This window comes from Phascolarctos cinereus, unplaced genomic scaffold, assembly GCF_003287225.1.
Source record: "Phascolarctos cinereus isolate Bilbo 61053 unplaced genomic scaffold, phaCin_HiC Scaffold_5;HRSCAF=322, whole genome shotgun sequence".
Classification (NCBI taxonomy): Eukaryota; Metazoa; Chordata; class Mammalia; order Diprotodontia; family Phascolarctidae; genus Phascolarctos; species Phascolarctos cinereus.
In genome coordinates this window covers 44876688-44901529 of record NW_027555958.1, presented here as the reverse complement: position 1 = coordinate 44901529, position 24842 = coordinate 44876688, and the positions used below count along the sequence as shown (strand labels likewise).

Below are 24842 nucleotides of genomic sequence, written 5' to 3'. Positions count from 1 at the left end.
TTTCTACTGAGGAAACAGAAGTAATAAAAGTAATAAGAGGATCCTTTGCTATTGGTCTTCAAATGCCAGAGAAAGGAAGAAAACAGGCTGCAAGTGGTTCTTCTAATAAGGTCCCCAAGCATATACTCTCTTTCCTTTCTTTCTCAGGCTTCTCCTTGAAGCAAAGCTTTTCTTTCAGTTAAGAGATGTGCTAAGTTCAATTTGCCACACCTGACAAGGTTAGATATTGCTTTAATCTTTAAAGGAGACCTGGTTAGCTCCTTTGATACATGGGCACCATGGGCACCATAGTTAGCACACAAGAAGCTAACCTAACAAGGTAATTTCAAGTAACGGGATTGTAGTATCATAGAACTGGAAACAATCTTAGGGGTCATTTAGCCCTGCAGGCTGCCTCATTTTACAGGTAAGGAAACTGAGACCCATCAATCCCTCTTGAACTCTCTACATCCTTTGACCAGCACCCTCTTCTTATTGTTACTCTCTTCTCTCTGGGTTTTCAGGGCACAACTCTCTCCTGTTCCTCCTTCCACTTATCTAACTACTCTTCAGTTTCCTTTGCTGGATTTTCATCCAGGAAACAATGGTTAACCTAGTCTTTGGTGCTCCCCAGGGCTTTGTCCTGAAACCTCTTTTGTTTTCTTTCTGTATTATTTCCCTTGGTGATCTCATCTGTTTCCATTCCATGGATTCAATTATTTCTACATAGACATACCTTGTTTTACTGCACTTCACTTTATTGTGCTTCTCAGATATTGGTGTTGTTTTTTGGTTTTTGTTGTTGTTTTTTTTTTACAAATTGAAGGTTTGTGGCAACCCTGCTTCTAGTACATCTATTGGTTCCATTTTTCCAACAGCATGTGCCCACATCATGTCTCTGTCTCACATTTTGGTAATTCTCCAAATACTTCAAACTTTTTCACTGTTGTGGGCGATCTGTGATCAGTAATCTTTGATGTTACTGTTGTACTTATTCTGAGATACCACCAACTTCCCCATATAAGATGCAAATTTCATTGGTAAATGTTGTGTGTGTTCTGACTGCTCCACCAACCAGTGGTCCTGTCTCTCTCTCTCTTTCTTGGGCACCCCTAATTCCCTGAGACACAACAATGTTGAAATTAGCCCAATTAACAACCCTCCAATGACCTCTAAGTGTTCAAGTGAAAGGAAGATTCAATCCATCTTCAAATTTCATTGTTGTCTTATTTTAAGAAATTGCCACAGCCACCCTAACCTTCAGCAATCACTACCCTGATCAGTTAGCAGCCACCAACATGGAGGCAGGACCCCTCCACCAGCAGAAAGATTACAACTTGATGAAGGCCCAGATGATGGTTAGCATTTTGTTTTAACAATAAAGTATTTTTTGATTAAGGTATGTACGTTGTTTTTAGATATAATACCACTGCACATTTAATAGATTACAGCATAGTGTGAACACGTTTTATATGCCTTGGGAACCCCGAAAATTAGTGTGACTTTATTACAATATTCTCTTTATTGCCATGATCTGGAACTGAATCCACAATATCTCTGAGGTATGCCTGTACTGATGATTCTGAAACTTGCTTATCCAGCCCTGATGTTCAGTCTCACATCCTTCCACTTAGCGACTTTCCCCATCTAGGTCTGGAAATACATTGGGTCTGCATAAGAAATTAAATAGGAGTTTGGGGGAGTTTTTGGAAGCTGCAGATAACTCTAGAAGGCCAGCAGACAACACAGAGCCTATGAGCAAACAACAATTTTACAATAAGATGCTATAAACACCTCATTAAAAAAAAAAAGAAAGAAATTCAGACTTCTCTGGTATAAAGGGAGGGCCAAAATATTTTACTCAGATTTTCCAGTTCATAAGCAGGGCGCCTTGTCCCTAACCCCCATGATGTGGAATGAAGAACTGCATTAGACATCTTGAACCAGATATCCCGCCCCCGTGCAGGCCCTCCACCCCTGGACTGTTATAACAGTCTGCTGATCTGGTCTGCCTGCCCCTCTAGTTCATAGTCCATTCAGCTTCCAAAGTGATTTTCCTAAAGTTCAGGTTCGACTTTGTCACTCCCCTACTCAATCAATTTTTGTGATTGGACCCCTAGGGTTCACTATAAAATTCTGTCATTCAAAGCCCTTCATAACCTAGCCCCGCCCCTACCTTTCCAGTCCCTGCCCTCCCCCACTTAACCTTTAATCCAATGATCCTGACTTCCTTGCTGTTCAATGAGCAAGACACTCCATCTCTTCTGACTGTCCTCCATACCTAGAACGCTCTCCCTTCTCCACTCCATTGAGGCTTCCTTCAAACTCCAGCTAAAATTCCACCTTCTACAGGGAGCCTTTCCCAACCCCTGTCCATTCTAAAGCCTTCCCTGTAGTGATTGTTTCCTATTTTTCGGTATATAGTTGTTTGCATGTAGTCTGCTCCCATTAGATTGTGAAGGGCAGGAATTGTCTTCTTGCCTTTCTTTTCATCCCCGGTGCTTAGCAGTTCCTGGCCCACAGCAGTTGCTAATTGACTAAATGACAACTGAATGACTGACTGATTTGCTTAAGGTCGTACTACAGTTGATGAGAATGGAGAAAGTACAGGTTTTTGAATGTGCAATGGGAATTTGAGGATTGCATGTTCCCTTTGCCAAAACGAATTCTTAATTAATTCTAACGAGTAAAAAAAAAACCTACAAAAATCACAAAAGAAACTATTCATAGTAGAAACATCTAAAAACTTAAAATTGAGACTTCAGTCTTTAAAGGCCTTCTAAAGAAAGAAAGGAGAGAACAGAAAAGGAAAAAGGAAGGGAAGGGAGAGGGAAATGAAGGCAAAGAAAGAAGACAAAAGAAATGTTCAGTGCAACTCTTTCTTCCTGGGGTTGGAGGAGGAGGAGCCAATCAGGTCTTGAGAGCGAAGATTGCCTGTTTTCAATCCGGTCCGACAACACGGTATATAATGATAAAATTTTTCCTAAGAAATCAGTATTTTGTTTGAGTAGCTTAAGGTAGTTCTTTGAAATGTCAGGACGTGGGAAAGGCGGTAAGGGGCTCGGCAAAGGGGGTGCCAAGCGGCACAGGAAGGTGCTCCGGGATAACATCCAGGGCATCACCAAGCCCGCCATCCGTCGTCTGGCCCGGCGCGGCGGCGTCAAGCGTATCTCGGGGCTCATCTACGAGGAGACCCGCGGCGTGCTGAAGGTGTTCCTGGAGAACGTGATCCGGGACGCCGTCACCTACACCGAGCACGCCAAGAGGAAGACGGTCACTGCCATGGACGTGGTCTACGCACTCAAGCGCCAGGGCCGGACCCTCTATGGCTTCGGCGGTTAAGTCAGCTGCGATTTGCCAGCCCGCCAAGGAAAACCAAAGGCCCTTTTCAGGGCCAACCATGGTGTCTTTTAAAAAGCTGAACACAAGTTAATAATTGGTAGTTTTGCAATTAGTGGATGGGTTAATTATCTATTCATGTTGCCATGGCAATAGGAATTTGCTGTGAAGCTCGAATTAGTCAAACCTAAAATGCTATGCTGCAATATATACTAACAATAGCTGTAGTTTTCAGTTGGGATGCTGTCTTTTTGAGGGGGTTTTCAGAGCTGGTTTTTAACTGACGTGCGGTTATTGAACTCCAAGGTACTGAATTCCTCTTCAAATTGAGAGAGCTGCCAGTTCTGCATTCTAATTTGATAGCTTTTGGGTTACCATAAGAGGTATGCAAATAAGGAGATAGTACTCCTTTCTTGCTATTGGCTGTTAACACAAAGGCGCCGGCGGGCCAGGAAAGTGCTTGCCGCACCAAATACGGGATAACTTCACAGCTTATGAAAGGTAGATGGAGGATGAGTAATAAACTCAAAAGTCATTTCCAGAAGGAGATGGCGAGAGATGACTAACAAGGCCCTTTAGTAGGAAGTTGCCCCTAGGTGGGTCTTTGAAAAACCAGCATTTTAAGAAGCAGAGGTGGGGAGGGAGGACGTTGGACATACGGTGGACTGCTTGGGCAAAGACAGAGGAGGTGGAATATGGAATGTAATAGAATTTTGTAGATGAGAACAGGTAGCAATCTCGTTAGCTGGAGTAAAGAGAGATAAAGGGGAATAATATGCAATATTGGAAGGTGCCGGAGAGTCAGATTAGAGAGGGCCTTAAATTCCAGACCGATGATTTTCTTTTTTGTTCTAGAAGCAATAAGTAGCCGATGAAGATTTTTGGAGAGGGGAATTACATGGGTCAGATATATTTTAGGCATATTAATTTGGTGGCTGTATGGGGGAAAGATTAGAGAAAAGAATAATCAAATATATAGAAAACATTTACTGTATTCTCGATCTTCCTTATCACTATATCATTGTTTTCCCTTTAATTGCTAATTTGTTCCTGTAGAGTTACGGAAGCAATCATATTTTTGTATCTCTTTCAAGGTAATAGGATCTTTTAGCTCCCAGGAAGGCCCTGTGTTAGTATAGACTGATTGGTTGGTTGTCAGTCCTCGAAGAGGACCAAAATGACATCACTATGTTGGAGTCAAGTTACAGTGTGTCCGACCGTGGCTGATCAGACCAATTCGAGCTCGGAAGGCTCCACCACAGGTCAGACACAAATAGTCCATGTGAACATTCGGGATGGATTCTCTAAATGTGCACATCTCCCGTTTCTTTCGAGCCTACTTCAATTCTGCTTTGTTCATAGCTCACAGCACCTCCTCCGATGTAGGCACGCCATGCTGGGCGGTCCTGTGCCAGTGTCTCCCTTGTCATACAATAAATTCCAAAGTCCTTAAGAGAAATCTTGAGAGTGTCCTTGTATCTCCTTCTGACCACCATGTGAGCGTTTGCCCTGTGTGAGTTCTCCATAAAACAGTCTTTTAGGCAAGCATACAATCGACATTCAAAGGAAGCAGTCAGCTCATTGTAATTGCACTCTCTGCTGTTGAATTTGAATACTTAATAGTTAAGTCTAAGAGAAAACGTCAGTGTCAGAATGGCCGAGTGGTCTAAGGCGCCAGACTCAAGGTTTCTCCTTATCTAGTAGAGTGTTCTGGTCTCCGTATGGAGGCGTGGGTTCAAATCCCACTTCTGACACAAGTCCTTTTTTTCTAAATGAGGCCCCGCTGGAATCTGATCTCTGTGCATATGTGTTCCAGTCAATCCCAGCAATCCCTCATAGAGTGGAAAACCATACTTTAAGCAACAAATCCTCCCATACCTTATTTTTATGTACATCTCTAAGGTTGCTAGGGTTACTAACAAAACTTAATTCCATCAAGGCGGTTATATATAGGATATTCCCCTCCTTTCTTTAATCCTAGGGCCACATAAATAATAGCTAGCATTTATATAGCTCTTTAAAGTTTGTTATCTTATTTGATCCTCATGACAACCCTGAGAGGTAGATGCTATTATTATCCTTATTTCACAGATTAGAAAACTGAGGCAGACAAAGGTTAAGTGACTTGACCAGGACCACACACTTAGTAAGTACCTCCAGTAGAATTTGAACTCAGGTCTTCCTGCCTCTAGGCTCGGCATTCTGTCCACTGTGCCACCTAGCTGCCCCATGATTACAACAAGTCACCTTAAAAGAACAACTAAAATCAGGTAGTCCCTACAGGGCTATGTGGAGAAGGGAGAAACATGCACAAGTCAGCTCCATTTCCTTAGGGTCTTTGACCTGGCTATGAGGATACAGATACCCAGGGTCTTTCTTTGCACCAGCTGGTAGCTATCCTGTCACTTAAGCCCCACTGTAGCTCTGAGATGCCTAAAGCCAAGGTTGGGACAATTAATACTGAGTCAACAAGTATTTATTGAGTGCATACTATGTGCCAGGTGCTATGCTAAGTGCTGGAGATACAAAGAAAGGGGAAAAGACAGTCCTGGCCTCAAGGAGCTCAAAGTCAAATGGGAGAGACAATAAGAATATATGGGGCAGTTGGGGGAGGGGAATAATGTGTAAGAAATAATGTAGGAGGATGCCATGTTGTGTATGATGGGCTTTGAACACCAAACAGGGGATTTTATATTTGAATCTGAAGGTGACAGAGAGCCACTGGAGTATATTGGGATGGGGGCTGGGGAGGTAGGGAGGGGATTGACACGGCTAGACCTGTCCTTTAGAAAGATTAATTTATAGCTGAGTGAAGGATAAATTGGAGTGATGAGAAACAAGTTTGGGAAACCAATCAAAAGGCTATCCAGTAGGCATGGGGCAGAAGTGGCATCACAGTGGAAGGAGCGCTGGGCCTAGACAGTCAGGAAGACCTCAGTTTGAATCTGGCCTCAGACAAACACTTACGTGCTGTGTCCCCCTGGGTAAGTCTCTTAACCCTGTGTGCTTCAGCTTCCTCATTGCTAAAATGAGCTGGAAAAGGAAATGGCAAACCACTCCAGTATCTTTGTCATGAAAACCCCAAAAGGGTTGGACATTTCTGAACAACAACAGTAACGATGTGACAAAGGCCTGTACCAGAGTGGTGGCAGTGTCAGAGGAGAAAGAGGGACCTGTGGCAGAGGTGCTAGCTACAAATGTAACATCAACAGGACCTGGCAACAGACTGGATATGTAATGAGGGAATGAGGAGTGAGCTAGGAGGATGGTGATGTCTTCAACAACAATATGAAAATTAGCAAGTGGGGGAAGATTTGTGGGGAAAGATGAGATCAGTTTTAGACATGTTGGATTTAAGATGTCTATAGGACATGCAGTTCAAGATGTCCATTGGTCAATCGGAGATGCAAGTCTGGAGGAGTGAGAGGAAAGGTAACAGAGGCATCTACTGTGTACAGTCTTTTCGAGGAGTTTATCCACAAAAAGAATATCAAGTGAGGGGTTTTTAAGGATGGAGGAGACACGGGCATGTTTGTAGGCAATATGAAAACAATCAGTAAATAGAGAAGGTTGAAGGTCAGACAGTAGGGATGATAAATGGTACAATCCGTTGGAGAATGTGAAATAGAATGGGATCAGGTGTGCAGGTAGACAGGTTTGCCTTAGCAAGGTAATGAGCTACTTCATGTGAGACAGGGGTGAAGGAAAAGATGGTTGGGGAAGGTATTTGAGTGATGTGAGATGAGGAGGAGGAAGAGGGGAGAAGAGGGACATTTTGGCAAATGGCCTGAATTGTTTCAGTAAAATATGAAACAAGGTTTTCAGCTGAGAGGATGGGGGCAGAAGGAATATGGGAAGTTTGAGAAGGGATGAAAAATTTGGGAAATCTATTATGGTGAATGGGGTATTTTGTCAATTCTGGAAGTAAAAATAATTGTCTTGCCACAATGAGGGCTCAGTGTGGTGGTGAAATATGAAATGACTGAGGAAACAAAGATTCAAGCTTCTGAGCATAGCTATTTATTAAGCAATGCATACCAATTACATAACAAATTGGAAACAGGTCTCCTCAGCTTTGGCACTGAACCCCAAACACAGGGGGAGACAGATTTTTATACATTAAAAACAAAAAGGGGCAGCTAGGCATCACAGTAGATAGAGCATCAGCCCTGAAGTCAGGAGTTCAAAGCTGGCCTCAGACCAAACACTTGACACTAGTTGTGTGACCCTGGACAAGTCACTTAACCCCAATTGCCTAAAAAAAACCCAATAAAACAAGATCAATTAATTAAAAGAAAACAATTAACCAGGAAACAAAAATAGGTACCCTGATTTCTAATTGGAGGAAAGATTAGGGACTTTCCAAGTTGGGAAGGGGAGATCGAACAGGTGCAATTCTCTGAAATCATAAAAGGAGGTGTCCCACTCATCCCAATATTCAATCAAAGGAACATGAAAGTAGTATTTTACTGATCGGTATAAGGCCAGCTTTCAGATAAGACATATTGGTTGCTTGAGGTGTGTAACTGTGAGAAACTCCTTGCATCAATCTTTGGGTCTAACCAGGTTTCTGCTCAGCATAACCCGTGTCCTTAATTAAGCAACAAGTAGAGGTGGTCCAGCTTCCCAGCCGTGAAGGTCTAAGTTCAAACAATGCAATAAAGTTTTCTCACAATTCCCAGAATTGAATAAAGTTTTCCCACAAGACAGAAATTAGATTAGATTCATAATAGAATAGAAAGGGAACTGAGCTAGCTCCAGAATTGAATCACAAAATGGAGTCAGTGTGGTTCACTCAAATCCCACTACTATATGCTGTTTTAATTCCCTCAGTTTCCCCTTTTGATTCATATGGAAAGGGATAGCCCACTCCCTCCATGGATTACCTACCTACATGCCAAATCTGTAAGGTTTCTCATATATTCATAATCAGAATTGTGTATTCAGGTTACAGATGAAACTATTCAGAGGGCTCACAATGGACTAATTTTGAGAATGGAGATTTATATGTCACCAAGGTAACGAAGAAAACTCAGCAAACATAAACACCATGAAACAAAAGGCCAAAGCAATACAATGACGATCATCAATTTTAAATAACATCAAGTCTCCTTGTATCCTAGTTAACCACTCCTAATGTCCATTTAATCATCATATTTTGTCTTGATTCCCTCAGTAGTTGAGACTGATGTAAATGAATAGGCCACTATTCACTTTTATTACTTCAAAATAAAAGACTTAATTAAATAGCAAATCAAAATAAATGAAAAGGAGAATCTTGCCTTCCTCAACCCTCTTCATAGAGGAGTACATCCCTCTTTCAGATTCCCACACTACTGGTGGGTGACAAGACATATGCATAGGGAACAGGCAAAGCCAGGGTACCTCATGCTCCTAGGGGTGCATCCCTAACATCACTGCAAACTCTTTGAACCAACTGACCAGGAAAAAAAAAACACAACCACAAACATGAACAAAGCTCTTGGCCTAAAGTTAATTCTGCCTTTACCCTAGATTTGTCAAGCGTCTGTGTTTTGTTGATGTGGGAACATCCTTTACAGTCAGATCCCAATCAATCTCTAACTTCTGTTGTCATTTTTTCAGTCATATCCAGCTCTTCAAGACCCCATTTGGGATTTTCTTGGAAGAGATACTGGAGTGGTTTGCCATTTCCTTCTCCAGCTTGTTTTACAGATGAGGAAACTAAGTGGGTTGCGAATAGGGTTAAGTTACTTGCCCAGGGTCACACAGCTAGTAAGTCTCTGAAGCTGGATTTGAACTCAGGAAGATGAGTCTCCCTGACTCTAGGTCTGGTACTCTTGAGTCTCAGAATGGTTTAGTGACTTATGTGTGGTCACCCAGCAAATGCAAGTCAGAAGCAAGATTTAGAACCCAATCTTCCTTCCTGATAGCAAGTTTGATGCTCTGTCCACTAGACAGCAATGGTTTGTTTGTTTTTCCCCCCTACATAAGGCTCCATTAAGAAATATCTCTCTGAACAGAGCCAGACTTCAATTAGGTGAATAAGGCGGTTGTCTATAAGATATGATTTAAGTGATAATGAGACTAGGTCATTCTTAAGTTCACTTTTTTTTTTAACCAATCAACATGCGTTTATCAAGCAGTTAGTAAGAATACTAAGAGGCAGAGATGAAGAGGGAAAGCATTCCAGGTATGGGGGACAGCCAGTACAAAAGTGTGGAGTTGGGAGATGGAATGTTATGTGTAAAAAACATCAAGTAGACCATTGTGGCAGGAGGGGACAGGGTTAAAAAAGACTAGAAAGCTAGAAAGGGGGCTTATAATAAAGAATTTTAAATGCCCAAAATCACCTATATCCCAGGTTGTTGTGAGGATTAAATGAGACATTATTTGCAAAGCACTTTGTAAACCTTAAAGCGCTATATAAATGATAGCTACTACTATTATATTAAAAAGTGGAATTCTATCTTGGAGATAATAGGAACCATTGGATATAATAGGAACCATTCCACTGGAGTGGACTAAGACATGATCAGTACTGTGCTTAAGCAAAACCACTTGAGCAGATGTTTGGGGGCCAGACTGAAATACAGAGATATTAACCCTGAGATTCTGTGACTAAGCTTCTTGAAGGACTATGCCTGGATATCTTCCCAACTAGAATCTTATAAATATACATGTTATATCCTCCCTGAGTAAAATGTGAATTTAGGACAGGAACAACATTTCAGTTGGTCTTTTTATACTGTGCCTTGAACAGTGGGCCTTGAAATCTCTGGTTTTGTTTTGTCTTTTTTTTTAATTCTGAACTTAAGAAATAAAATGAGCATTGCCATAACATAATAGAATAGTAGATGACTGCATATGAAACTGAAAAATCCATTATGTACAACTTGCTGTTTCTTTTAAATATATAATAAAGTTATCATGCAACTTCTTTTCATCCCTCCCTCCACCCCCACCCTAGAGATGGTTACCATTAGACACAAATATGTGTGTGTATATATGTACATACACACATATCTCTACCTATCTAAACCCATTCTATACATGCTTATATTTATTACTTCTTTCTCTAGAAGCAGATAGTGTCTTCCTTCATACATCCTTTGTAGTTAATTTGGGTATTTATAATAGCCAAAATGACTTAGTTGCTCAAAGTTGTTCTTAAAACAATATCGCTGGGATAGAGTACTGGCCCTGGACTCAGGAGAACCTGAGTTCAAATCTGGTCTCAGACACATAACATTTACTAGCTGTGTGACCGTGGGCAGGTCACTTAATCCCATTGCCTGACCCCCAAAAAATATTGCTGTTAGTATACACAATTTCTCTGGGTTTTGTTCATTTCATACTTTATTTCATGCAAATCTATACATGTTTTTCTAAGATCATCAAGTTCATCATTGCTTATAGCACAATAATATTCCATCACAATCATATACCACAACTTGTTCAGCCATTCCCCAATGGGCATCCCTGCAATTTCCAGTTCTTTGCCAACACAAAGAGATCTGCTATAAATATTTTAGAACATATACATTCTTTTCCTTTTTCTCTAATCATTTTGGGAAACTGATCTAGTAGTGGTATGGCTGGATCAAAGGGTATAGGCAGTTTAATAACTCTTTGGGCCTATTCACTGAATGGGTGTTGCCTCACTCAAAGTGAGAATTTCAAAAGACCTTAGCTTAAAAGGGCCAAGGTCTCCCCCTGCATCCTGGGCCATCTCCAGTCATCCTGATCTATATGTAGCCAATGGACCCAGATGGCTCTGGAGGAGAAAGTGAGGCTGGTGACTTTGCACAGCCCTCCTTCACTCAAATCAAAGTCATTTGCAAGTCATGTTATCATGTCCCTGATGTCATGGTCCTCTTCAAAAACAAAGGACAAACCACAATATATGAGTAGTCTGAGCTGCCTGAATGGGGACCCCACTGGCCAGTTCCAGTTGAGCAACCCAACTCCTCCTCTCCTCTCCCCTCTTCTCTTCTCTCCTCCCTGAGGGTGTTCTGCCCAAAGGAAGATAAATTTTGATAAATTTTGATGGGCATAATTCCAGGTTACTCTCCAAAATGGTTAGATTAGTTCACAGGTCTACCAACAGTGAATTAGTGTCCCAATTTTTCAACATCCCCTCCAACATTTGTCACTTTCCCCTTCCATCATTTTAGCCAATATGATAGGTGTAAAATGATATCTCAAGGTTGTTTTAATTTGCCTTTCTCTAATCAATAATGATTTTGAGCATTTTTTCATATGATTGTAATTTTTGATTTCTTCATTAAAAAAAACCTGCCTGTTCATATCCTTTGACCATTTGTCAATTGGGAAATGACTCAAAGTCTTACAGATTCAGCAAAGTTCTTTATATATTTGAGATATGAGTTGTTTATCTAAGAAGTTGTCTACAAAATTTCCCCCAAATTTTCTTCTTTCCTTTGGATACATTGGTTTTATTTGTGTAAAACCTTTTTAATTGAATGCATCCAAAATGATCCATTTTACATCTCATTATCTAAATAGACCTATATTAGAAAGAGAAATTGAATAAGTCATAAGTGAACTTCCTAAGAAAAAAGTCACCAGGACTAGACAGTTTTACAAGTGAACTGTATCAAACATTTGAAATTATTGTTCATAGGGATTATATTACATAGTTTTAGAGCTGGGATTGCATCTATAAAATATTACTTTGCATCTGTCTTATTCCTCCTCTGGTAAACTCCTTGAGGACTGGTCTGGTGACATTCTCATATTGTATCTTCAACTCAAAGTATATTGCCTTGAATATAGTGTAATGGTTGAAATGACCTGAATGCCTGTCTTTCATTCATATCCCTCAAGCTACATCAAAATAAGACATTAAGCACTTTATAGATTATACCTGAGGCAGCCAGGTGATGTAGTAGATAGAGTGCCAGGCCTAGGGTCAGGAAGACTCTTCTTCCTGAGTTTAAATCTGGCCTCAGACACTTACCAGCTATGTGACCTTGGGCAAGTCACTTAACCCTGTTTGACTCAGCTTCCTCATTGTAAAATGAGCTGGAGAAGAATCTTTACCAAGAAAACTCCAAATGGGGTCATGAAAAGTTGAATAAGACTCTACAACAATAACAACAAAGTCCATAGCTACACCAAAGCTATTGATAAATTAAAGTTTTGTTTCGTGATAACACTAAAGGTTTTCCAACAGACACCTATATATATAGCTGAATTAATAACAATGACAAGGGAAGTTAGCGTTTGTAATGCTTAATCCAGCTTGATCAGTTACTGAAGAAATCCAGTGAAGAACTTGCAGATACCATTTTTCATAGTACTGATTGGAGTGAATATTGAATCTATCCACGAAAGTTTGCAGTTGGGCTAGAAGAAAATTGAAGGGCAAAATCAAGGAGGTGAATGGGCAGGTATTATCACCTACAAACAAGTGGAGTCTGAAGTGAAGAGATAGTAGGTACAATTAGGTTCTATGACTCTGTTTTTTGAAGGACCATGCCTGAAAATCTCCCCTCCTAGAGACTTGAGTGTTTACCAATTGCATCCTCCCCAATAAGAATGGGGACAGTTTTCCATTTTGTCTGTAGCCAGTACCTTACACACAGTGGACACTTAATAAATCTTCATTCATGAAGTCATAGATCATACACAGATTTAGAGCTGGAAGTGGATCAAATTTGCGTTGGATTGAATAGCTGAATGAGACAAGGTGCCAACCATTGAGGACTTAAAATGCAATAAAGAATATGGCCACAAATAAATAGTCTTTGTACTGTGGTTTCATTTAGTTTTGGTCTTTATCGTGTGCCGTCTCTTCCAATCAGCTGTGTAAAGTATTTCTTGTCCTAAAGCTGTCCCTTTAAGACATCTAGGAATGACACCAATGCTTCCACTTTAGTGTACTATAGTTAGGTGAACAAGCCAGTGACCAAATTATCCAGCCTTGTCTATGATTTTTCAGTTCAATCAAACATTTTTTAGCTATGCTTTGCACATGAGAGGCACTCCATAAGTGTTTGTTAAAATATTTAAATTTTACTCAGGTACTGGGGGTATAAAAATTAAAAGCTAACAAAATACTTGGTCTCAAGGAGCCTGTTTCTGTTAGGTTGACTTTGTTCCCATGTTCTCTTGGCCTTTGTCTCTCTACTGTGGAATCCTGATGTCCAGCCATGATATCATAATATCATAGAGTTAGAGGGACTTTGGAGCCTCTCTAGTCCAAGACCGTAATTTCATAGATTAAGAAACTAAGGCTCTGAACAGTAAAATGATTTGGACAAGGTCAAATGGATATTGAGCTGCAAAGCCAGGATTTGCCCCCCAGGTCCACAGACTGCAAATCCAACACTTTTTCTTTCTTCCATTCTCTCCATACATAATCACTCCCCTCCTCAACACAGAGAGGGGGGGAGAGACAGACAGACAGACAGAGAGGGAGGAAGGGAGGGGGGAGGAGGAAAAGGAGGAAGGGAAGGAGAGGGGGAGAGAGAGAGAGACAGAGAGAGAGAGAGAAAGAGAGAGAGAGAGAAAGAGAGAGAGAGAGAGAGAGAGAGAGAGAGAGAGAGAGAGAAGAGAGAGAGAGAGAGAGAGGGCACTTGTTCCAATGTCTTTTCTCATTAGACAATTCCATCATAACCTAGATGATTTCAGTTGCTCTCCTCTGGGCTGCCATAGGGTAGGGGAATTTTGTAGAACAGGTGAGTGGTATGCATTTGTATAAGGAGATGGTAATGTTTTTCACATTGTGTTCAATACCCTTTCAGATGATATGTGACACTTTTGGCTAATTGGCAAATACAGAACATTAGGCCAATGTTCCCAGGCAATAGTCTACAAAGATTCCCAGACAGGTATGACACTACTCAGCAGGGGTTGCCACCTGAGTATAGAGATTGCATGACTGGGGAAGTGCCCTAAATAACCTTTTCATCTGCTCCTCCTGGGGAGTAGAAAACCTCTAACAGAAACAAAGCTTTTCAGTTGGCTAATAAAGAATGCAATTGTCCTGGAAGCCAGAACACTTTGGCCAAAATTCACAGTCAGGCAGGGAAGTCTTTCCTATAGGTTGGTGAAGCAGGAAGTTGCTGGGGACTGAGGTCACGTGACCTAGTGTTAACAGGGTGGCCTAGGAGAGTGAACTCTGAACAATGTTTAACAGATGGCTTACAGAGTTATAGAATCTCAGAGTTGTAGGAATTAGCAGAGGACATTTAGTACAACGTATCCCTGAAAAAGAATCCCCTCTTGACATATCCAATGGGTAATTTGGTAGTCTTCCACACCTTACTTATGTCTTGAGTCTCCTTATCTGTAAAGTGGACTGCCTACTTCATACAGTTGTATGGAAGGATAATGCTTAATTGTAAAGTGTAAAAATTAACGAGATGTGAGCTATTCTGTGAACCATAAATCCCTTTCCTGGGTCATAACAGAAAATTGAAAACTCAGATTGAATGCTCATAGAGAAATATATCCCTCTGTGTCATATATATGTTACACTTGGTCATGATCACATGATTTAAAGTTGGAAGAATCCTTAAAGATTATCTCATCCAAATCAAGAGAAGCAGTAGGCCAGAGGGCTGACTGAAAGATTCATACATGTATCTCCAACCTGAAACTGGATACCACAAATTGTCTAGGTGTCCATGAATACTTTCCAGGATTCTTTTAAAATCAGAAACCAGGTCTAAGTAACAGGAAAAAAACATTTCATGGTGAAACAAAATGTCCATGAGGCAACTGTAATGTAAAAATGGATCAAAAGCTGGCAGATCCAGATCTGAGTCCTAACTCTGCCCTACGATTTTAGACAAGTCACTTACCTTGGAACTGAACCTGACTCCCAAAATGAGATAAATTGTCACTAATGTGTGGGATGCCACTCAAATTAAAAAAAACACAGAGGTATCCAAGGAGAAACAGAAAGTTAATTTATTATTATTATTTCAAATCTTGAGATTTGGGTGTCCCTCCACCAGTATACTCTTATGAGGGGAGACAGACCCAGAAACAAAGAACCAGATTTAAATAGCCCTAATGGTTAAAGTCCCCTCCCACCAGCTGTCTGTTACTTGGCTCACAATCCCAAACTCGAAACTCTATCATAGAACAAAGGAAATAGTATACATCTCTATATTTCTTAGTTTGCTCAGATAATGTCAAAGAAGAAATTTAAAATGTGCAGTCAAGCTAGACATTATCCTGTGTGTTGTGGGGGGAGGTTCAGACTTTAACTACTGATATGGCACTAGAAAAAAAAAGAACTTACAGAAATCTATACTTAACCCTATCCATGATTTTAAGATTAATACTGTGTTCCCTCTGCCTAGGTAATTCGCAGTATAATCCTCCTCCCCATATCACAAAAGAATTTGTCTCTTATGAGACATGTCAGGAATCGGACAGAGGAACATTTAGGTAGGAGTGGGTAAAACAGTGGGCTTTCTGGAAACCCTTTTAAAGAAAAATGTCCACTTTCCCTAACCATAAAGCAGATTCTGAGCTATATGGCTTCTACTCAATAAGATAAAAAGCTAACTGTAACACAATGGAAAAAAGACTGACTTTGGAGTCAGAGGATCTGAGTTCAAATTCCCCCTGTACTGCTTATTTTCTGTGTGACTTTAGGCCAATTCCCTGGGCCTCAGAATCCTCATCTGTAAAGTGAGAGGTTTGGAGTAAGTAGCTTCTACTATCATATTCAGTCCTAGGTATTCAATTCTTAAGACAGGTGCTGATAATTTTCCACAGGAAGGTAATTGGCCTGGTGATTCATACCTTATGCACATCAGCTGAAGGAATAGGGGGTAATTAGCCTGGAGAAGAAAAGACTGGGATGGGTTGGGGAAAACATAATAATATCTTTAAATGGTTGAAGGGTGATCACTGAGAAGAAGGAGTAGACTGTTCAGCATCTCCCCAGAGGGAAAAACTAGCGGCAGTGGGTACGAAGAAGCTGCAAAGAGGAAACATAGGGTTGGTGTCAGGAAAATCTTTCTAACAATTACACCCATGTAGTTCTGGTCTTTACTGCTATTTGATACAGTTCCAAAAATGCTAGCTAGAGCAGTTAGTCAGGAAAAGGAATATAAGATGTGAACATTTTCCCATTTGCAGACCAAGTGATGGTTAACTTAGAAAAATCCAGAGAATCTGTGAAGAAATAACACAAGTGATTAATATGTTCATTAAAGTTACAAGCTTCAAAGTATGCAAAACTCACCAGCATTCCTACACAGAACTAAAAAAAAAAAAATGAAGATTGCTGAAAAGAGAAGTTCCATTCAAAATAATCGACTAGCTCAGGACTTGTAAAAATACAAGTATCAAAATATGTGTTTGTTTCAACAGATATAAAGGAAAACTGAAAAACTGGAAAAGATTTATTGTTCACAGTTAGCCCATGCTAATCTAATGAAAATTACTATACCGCCTAAATTAATTTACAGATTTCGTGTTATACCAGTAAAAATGCCAAGGAAGGATACTTGAGAAAACTAGATAAAACAGTTATAAGATATATCTGGGGTATAAAAAGTCTAGATCCTTGACAGGAATCATTATTTAAAAAAAGAAAGAAAGAATGAACCTATAACTAGATCTCAAACTGTATTTCAAAGCAGAAATCCTCTCAATTCCTTGGCTTTGTTCAAAAATGTGGAAAAGTAAATGAGAGAAAAAGACAAGAGAAGCAAAGAACAAAGGTAATCCAGCACAGCACTCCAGTGGTTGATAAACAGAAATACCAAAAAACCAAAACCAAAAACCAGGAGGAAGGCCTCCCCATTAGACAAGAACTGAAGGGAAGCTCTTAAACAAAAACTGAATTTGGATCAGCAACTCATACCATATAGCATAACACAGCCCTTATGGATGCTTGACTTCTAATGAAAGATAACTGCATTTTTAAAAAATAAGGGAGAAAGTGTGGAGGTACTTTGCACCATCATGGGTGGGAGTGGGGAAGTCCTTGACAAGACAAGATAGAGAGATTATAAAAGACAAAATCAATGATTGGATAATATAAAATTACAAGGCTAGTGTCCAAACAAAATCAAATCAGTGAGGACAAGAAGGGAAATGGTTAAATGGAGGAAAAAATCTCTGCTCCCTATGTCCTGAACAAGAGTCGGTATTCAGGATACACAAGGAACTGACACAAATCTATGAGACCAAAAGTCATTCCTGAGTAGATAAGTGATCAGAGAAAATGAAGAATCAGCTTCCAAAAGAAGTATGTCAAGCTATCAAAAAAAAAATAGGAAAGATGGTCCTAAGTCACAAATAAAAGAGACACCAGAGGTTAAACAACTCTGTCACTTTGAAATGTATGAGAAGAAGTCTCAGAGAGGATGACAAGAGTCACTGTCAGAGGAGAGGACAGATTGGTACATTTACATGATGTTGGTGGATTGATGCATTGGGAAACTTTGAAGAATAGTTTGGAATGATATAAGAAAAAGGTCTAAACCTTCCTTTGGCCTGACAATCCCATTCCTGGGCATATATACAAAGATTGAAAGAGAGCACATTAGACCCGTCCAATATATGCCCAAATACGCATAGTTGCACTTTGTGGTAGCAAAAAAAAAGGGGGGGAAATGAATTGGGTACGCACCTGAAAAAGCAATTTATGTATATAATGTATGTATATGTGTATATATGCATGTATATGTATATATTTAGTGTGTGTGTACCATACAGATACACGTATATGTATGTGTGTGCCTATATATAAACGTGTGTGTATGTAAGTATATAATGCAAGAAATGAGGGCTATAAGAAATTGTGAGCAGCCCTAGAAGACTTGTAGGAATTAATACAGAAGGAATTACAAAAAAACAAGTTGACGGCTTACATAATAAATAAAATAGTGTCAACCTTAAATAAGACTAAAAGGTCATAAAACTGATGAATTGTATTAATGACCTTTCTGGTCTGGAGAAATGATGAACCTTCAATCCTACCCCAGTCCAGCCAGTGGAGACCAGGCAACTATAGATGTAGAATGTGGCACATGCCATCTTTTCAGTGTCCATTGGTTTTGCTTCAGTCCGTATGTTTGTTCTAAGGGAAGGTTCAGCTGCAGGTCGGGGTGGGGGGACATCCAAAGGGAAAAGACTCTGGTGTCAAATGAAAACAACATTAAATAATTAGTGTGATCCCAAGATGGAATGGGCTTCTCTCTAAAAGCTTTCTTTTTTGTCCTACGACATTACCCCAGGAATTCATTTAGGAACGTCAGAATTTGTTGTGGTTTCTGGTATCTTCCACCAGAAAAACAACAACAACAACAACAACAAGAATAATAAAACATGCAAGAAAAGGAGAGAGAGTCCCAATTACCATGCAAGCAAATGGGAAAGGCTGGGGGCAGGGGGCTGGAGAATGAGGGAGTGAGGATTTATCCAGTACCTACCAAGTGCCAAGCACTGTGGCAATACACCCAATTCTCTCTCTCTCTCTCTCTCTCTCTCTCTCTCACACACACACACACACACACACACACACACAAACAAACCTTAAGAGGTATAATGACCTTATTTTATAGTGAAGTTTAAGTGACATGTCCAGGGTCACAGAGCCAGTGAGTGTCTGAGGCTAGATTTGAACTCAGGTCTTGCTGACAGTACTGGGCTAATGCTCTATCAGCCTATGAATGGCCTAAACAAACACGGACTATAGAAGAGACTCTGTTGAAACTGAGCCCCTCTCCCTGTCCCCCAACCCCCAACCCCCCAACTCCTATCTCTCAGAAGGTAAAGGAAGTGTAATCAGATCCATTTGTCATCAGTCAGGGCAACGATTCTTTCTTTTCCAGTGGGCCTCAGGCTTGCCCTGGGCTTGTGCAGACAGTCTTCCCTGCAAGGGGGAAAACACTGGGCTCCCTAGAGAGGTGACCAGCCTGAACTCCCAAGGCAAATGTCTCCCTGTGGCTCTGAGCCTTGCTGCTGCTCTTGTCCTGCAGATCCTCTACAGCTTCCAGGTGGTCCTCTTCACCTCAGTTGCCTGATCCCCAGAGGGCTGCAGGAATGCAGAGGGCTCTTTCCAGGGCACCAAGTCCTGAGCCTGTGTGTAGGGAGGTCTTGTGTTCTGGGGGCAGTGTCTCTCCTCTAGTTCTGCAGTCTATGGAGCCGTTGTCTTCTCCAGAGCAGAGCTGAGATGAATCTTTGGCCACCAGGGTCATAACAAGAAGGGGCAAGGATAGATTTAGAGCTGGAGGAGACCTCAGAGCTCATGGAGTGAAGCCCTTCATTTTAGAGGGGAGGAAAAGAGGTCAAGAGACTTGACCAAGGTCACGCAGCTAGTAAGCAGCTACCGTGGAATGGCTTCCCAGAACCTCCTGGCTCCAGGCCCAGCACTGGAACCACACACTGGGATCCCTCTTGGTAAGTTGGCACCTGGTCAGGGAGAGACAAAGGAGTCATCAGTGGGGCAATGGGGATTCAGGATGAGGAGACTGGACACCTTACTAAGGTTTCAGCCAGAGAGAAAAGGCTGTGTGTGTGTGGGGGGGGGGTTGGGGGGCGGGGGGGTACTTTCTGGGGCATGAGGGGGCTGGGCAGGCCTGCCCCTCTCCCCACTCCACCATGGACCCTGAACTCTTTGCATGTAGGCAATATAGTTTTCCTTTCTGTCTGACATGCACACACACATGCACACACACAATCTTAAAGGGATTGTGTTTCATAAACACACAAGGTTTAAAGATCTAAAAGGATTTCGTTTGCCGGGTCTGGAAAACACTGGTTAGTTACGATGAGGGTAGGGAAGTTTTGGATTGGTTGGTGGAAAAGCCAACGTGAGTTTGAATGTTTGGATGTGACATTGCTTATTCCTGTCCCCACCTGGCCCCCTTGGATGGTGCCTGTGCAAAGGAGTTCAGCGCCATACTTGTTACAAAGCCAGGCTGTGCACATCGTTGCTGCAACAGTTGCCAGTTTGTCGCTCGGGCTTTGCCAGGGTGTAGGAGTGACTGTCTTTAGAAGCCCTCCATCCCCTCCCAGTTCTCTTTAATCTAAGAGGCCCTAGGAGATGAAGTCCACGTGACCCCCAGTCTGGCCCTTCTAACCTTTGCCCGTGGGGGTCGGCAGTCTGGCAGCAGTATCTGGGGGGAGGAAGGTGAGAGATCCTAGGAGATAATTTCAGCCAGTTTGCCCAATTATTTCTCAGACCTGTTTGGAAGAGTACAAGAGTGAGGCAGCTCCTCCACAAATTGGAGTGGAGGCAGGATGAGCAGGATCCAGAGTGCTGGAGGTAGTAGGCAGGTACATCTGTGGCTCTTATGAAGGGAGGAAGAAGGGTCTGTGGGACGAGTCTTTCCTCCCATGCTCCCAACCTCTGATTTTGACTTTCCCTGGAGTCCCTAAGTCTCAGCACCTCGTACCACTTAGGGAAAATAGGAGGCCGAGGGAGGTGGGGGGGACTGGGATGCCTTGGGCAAAGAGAAGAAATACCTACTCCCACAGGTCTTAGTGGTCCCCATCACTACAGGCAGATGTGCAGGTCCCCTTTATCTCTCCTCCCCTCTCCTCGGCTCTCTCTCACAGAATGCACCCATCCATTCTTGTCCTCAAGAAGCCCACACCCCGACTTACAGAGTGAATGCTAGGCTGTAACTATTGTGATGTATCTTTATTTTTTTTTCAGCTTTTGAATTTTTAATGCACGAAAACAAAGGGTCCAGTGCATTTTTTGGGGGGGGGGTCGGTTTAAAAAAAATCACTTAGAGAAACAAGATCTATTTGTTTTAGAGGAAGCAGGCCTACGTTCCAGATGTTGCTGGTGTCAGGAACTGAGCCATTCAGCCATGAATCAGGTTGGGGAACAAATTAGGTTTCTGCCATTTCCTTTGCTCTGAAGCTTTGAGAACGAAAGGGTTATCTGGAACTACTGAGTGGTACTCGTGAATGGAGATCCAGGGCACTTACCTACTATAAAGGGTTGCAGACTAATGAGGATCTTCAGAACTGCTTAAAACAGCGCGTCAGAGTGGAACATTTCATACTCCTCCCGACTTCGCGGGTGCCTATATGAGGCTTCATATCTCTCCCCCTTTATTGGCACCAGGCAGCTCAGAAGAAGAAGCTAAACAAACAGGCCATGCGGTGTTTCCTGCCCCCCCCCCCGCTCGTGATTAATGTGTTTGGTGCTCCTCCTTACTCGATGATCTCCATAACCAACACGTATACATGAAAATGGGGAGTCAAGGATTCACGTTTTTATAGTCCCTGTAAATGGTGCATGTAAATTGTGACCCTGGCGACCAGATCCCCGCGTATGTGATTCACCCTGGACATTGCGTTGGAAGTGAGGCTCCAATTCCATGGGGCGGGGCATAAGGGGGGGGGCGACTTCAAAGCACTCTTCATCCGTTCAGGCACCTCTGTTTAGGGATGCCGCCACGGAGTTGAAGAAAGTAAGTCTCCTTGAGTTTCTTCTGGGCTGCTCCGAATACCCTTAACCGATCTCCCTAACCCTGGCGCCTTTTGCTGTTCCGACTTTCTGGTCCTGCTCAAGCCTTCGACGCCCTCCCCCTTCCCCACGAAACGATTGCCCAAAGGGAAGGAGGAAGGAGGAAGGAGGAAGAGAGACTTGGCCACTTTAGAAGTTACAGCTTTGTGGGGAGCGACCACGGAGATCCCTGTTCGGTGCGTCCCTTCCCCTCGCACCGCCATAGTGCTGTCCAGACGGAGGCCCTCCAGAAGCCTCGTCTCCTCCCATTTTGCGCAGAACTTCACAGGAGTCAAAGTTGGAAAGAAATCTGCGCAGAGCTCATCTTATTTGTACTTAAAGTGGCCACTTTTCCAAAGCCGCTTCTCTAGACTAGAGCTCCTCCTGCGACGTCTGCTGAAATTCTGGGGCTGATGGGGGACTTTACTGTGCCCACTCAACAGTTTCTACATAAGTCGAGCTTAGCAACAGCTGCGCCCCCCAATCTCCACCCCCCGGGCAGCGCCAGAGCTCATTCTGCTCAGAACGCGGAGGAATCTTGGGCTGTTTCCTGGACCATGCATTGGTCGTAGCAGCTGGGTTCAGTTATTAACTAGTGAACTTAAAAAAATGCACCCAGCCCGGGAACTGTTGGCTTGGTTGGAGTGGTTGGGTTCTGAGGAAGGGGCCGACCGTCTCCCTCAACAACAAACCAACAAAGCAGCAAAGCAAAAAGCCCCTCAGTTTGTCAGCAGTCTTTTCTCCCTTTCGGGCTGGACTCCCTGGGGGTGGTTGCCCGAGCCGCGTTTCCCCCTGCAGGATTTTCCCTCTCTGGCTCCCTCCCTCCGGGTCTCTGCTTCTCCCCTCCCCCCCCACGCCCCGCGCCGGGTGGCCCCTCCCTTCCCCATTCTCCATTTTCTGCTTTTTGCGCTCCTACCCAGCAGAGCCCGATAAGTGAGCGGAGCCATTTTCCTTGCTTACGGGCGAGGAGGGCTGGGACGGCGCACCAATCACAGGGCAGCCCTTACCTATATATAAGTGGGTCAGCGCGGAGCTCGCTTATTCGCGAGTCCGCGGCGTCCTCTAGTGACTTCTTGCTGTCGCTGCTGTACCGTCCCTTCGCTGCCATGTCCGAGACGGCACCCGCCGCTCCCGCCGCCCCGGCCCCTGCAGAGAAGACCCCGGCCAAGAAGAAGGGCAAGAGGGCTTCGGCCGCCGGGGGAGCGCGGCGCAAGGCCGCGGGTCCGCCGGTGTCGGAGCTGATCACGAAAGCCGTGAGCGCCTCCAAGGAGCGCAATGGCGTGTCCCTGGCAGCCCTGAAGAAGGCGCTGGCGGCCGCAGGCTACGACGTGGACAAGAACAACAGCCGCATCAAGCTGGGGCTCAAAAGCCTGGTGAGCAAGGGCACCCTGGTGCAGACTAAGGGCACCGGCGCCTCGGGCTCCTTCAAGCTGAACAAGAAGGCCCCGACGGCCGACACGAAGGCTAAGGCCAAGAAGCCGGCGTCGGCCAAGACCAAGAAGGCCGCCGGCGCTTCCAAGAAGCCCAAGAAGGCGACGGGGGCCGCGGGCGCCAAGAAGAGCGTGAAGAAGAGCCCGAAGAAAGCCAAGAAGCCGGCGGCCGCCAAGAAAGCGGCCAAGAGCCCGAAGAAGGCCAAGGCGGCCAAGCCCAAGAAGGTGGCTAAGAGCCCGGCTAAACCCAAGGCGGCCAAGGCCAAGAAGGTGACCAAGCCTAAAGCGGCTAAGCCTAAAGCCGCCAAAAGCAAGAAGGCAGCAGCCAAGAAGTAGAGCTCGAGCCCTCGAAACTTGACACACCCAAAGGCTCTTTTCAGAGCCACCCACTCACCTCAGAAAAAGAGCTGAGCCTACTACTACACACAAGTCCCCTATAGGAAAATTAGTTACCACCAAGGCACTATCTATAGAGCACTATAGTGTTTCTAAATGGCCATGTCTGACGGCATACTCAAATAAATAAAAACACCCCCCCTCCACTTCCCGACAAAGGAACCGTTTTAAAAGAGAGGGTCAGTTGCTGGTCCTCCATGCCTAGAGGATGGGGGCTGGGAGGTTGTTGGAAGGAGGAACATCAGGGGGGGAAGAAGGGAAAGGAAGTTAGTTATTGCTCCTCCAAGTCCGTAGTCCCATTAGCCATACTTATTCGGGAAGGGGAATGGGCTCGGGGCGTCCCCCCGCCCTACTGACTGCTGCTCCTCCTGGGCCGGGCCAGGGGGAAAGGAAACATGCTCACTACGGCTATGGAACCCAGGAGCACGGGGAAGTCAAATCCCAAACCAAGCAAAGGGAAATCGGGGCGGTCACAGCTACTCTCGTGAGAACGTGGGTGGCTCTGAAAAGAGCCTTTGGGGTGTGGACCTTCCACGAGGGGAAAGCAGCGCCTTACGCCCTCTCACCGCGGATGCGGCGGGCCAGCTGAATGTCCTTGGGCATGATGGTCACTCTCTTGGCGTGGATGGCGCACAGGTTCGTGTCTTCGAACAGCCCCACCAAGTATGCCTCGCTAGCCTCCTGCAGAGCCATGACGGCCGAGCTCTGGAAGCGCAGGTCCGTCTTGAAGTCCTGAGCGATCTCCCGCACCAGGCGCTGGAACGGCAGCTTGCGGATCAGCAGCTCCGTCGACTTCTGGTAGCGCCGGATCTCCCGAAGAGCCACGGTGCCAGGGCGGTAGCGGTGAGGTTTCTTCACGCCGCCAGTGGCCGGGGCGCTCTTGCGGGCAGCCTTGGTGGCCAGCTGCTTGCGGGGCGCCTTGCCACCGGTGGACTTACGGGCGGTCTGTTTGGTACGGGCCATTGCGAGCGAGGAAGAGCGGAGCTTCTCCTGTGCTGGAACACAACTGACAACTGCACGCCAGCCGGTAGCCTTTATAGACGCAGAAGCACCCTGATTGGGCTGAAGGAGTTTGAAAGTCCCGCGCTGAGCCTCCATTGGCTGGCGACGCAAACCAACAATAGCGCCTTTCCATTGGGCGTTCCAGGCGCTTTCCGGTTTGCCAGCTCTCAGCCGCCCCGCCCTGCCCTCACCCCTTCCCCCTTCCCCCGCACCCCCACCCCCCCACCCCGCTCTTCTGGTCTCTTCACCCT

At 43.9% G+C, this 24842-nt stretch overlaps 3 protein-coding genes and 1 non-coding gene across 4 annotated transcripts; 3 read left to right on the top strand and 1 right to left on the bottom strand.

The window, feature by feature from the left end:
• Nucleotides 1-2994: 2994 nt before the first annotated feature.
• Nucleotides 2995-4777, top strand: LOC144454169 (histone H4). The gene has a single exon (XM_021004059.2). The coding sequence runs from the start codon at nucleotides 3010-3012 to the stop codon at nucleotides 3319-3321; it is 312 nt and encodes a 103-aa protein (XP_020859718.2). The 5' UTR covers nucleotides 2995-3009; the 3' UTR covers nucleotides 3322-4777.
• Nucleotides 4778-4965: 188 nt separating this feature from the next.
• TRNAL-CAA (transfer RNA leucine (anticodon CAA)) lies at nucleotides 4966-5072 on the top strand. The gene is made up of 2 exons: nucleotides 4966-5003; nucleotides 5027-5072. It is a non-coding gene; the product is annotated as a tRNA-Leu (tRNA).
• Nucleotides 5073-22736: 17664 nt separating this feature from the next.
• On the top strand, nucleotides 22737-23734 carry LOC110220092 (histone H1.5-like). Its single transcript, XM_021003942.2, has one exon. It carries the CDS (start codon nucleotides 22870-22872, stop codon nucleotides 23527-23529), a length of 660 nt encoding a protein of 219 aa, XP_020859601.1. The 5' UTR covers nucleotides 22737-22869; the 3' UTR covers nucleotides 23530-23734.
• Nucleotides 23735-24090: 356 nt separating this feature from the next.
• On the bottom strand, nucleotides 24091-24772 carry LOC110220150 (histone H3). Its single transcript, XM_021004070.2, has one exon. The coding sequence runs from the start codon at nucleotides 24685-24687 to the stop codon at nucleotides 24142-24144; it is 546 nt and encodes a 181-aa protein (XP_020859729.2). The 5' UTR covers nucleotides 24688-24772; the 3' UTR covers nucleotides 24091-24141.
• Nucleotides 24773-24842: the final 70 nt, after the last annotated feature.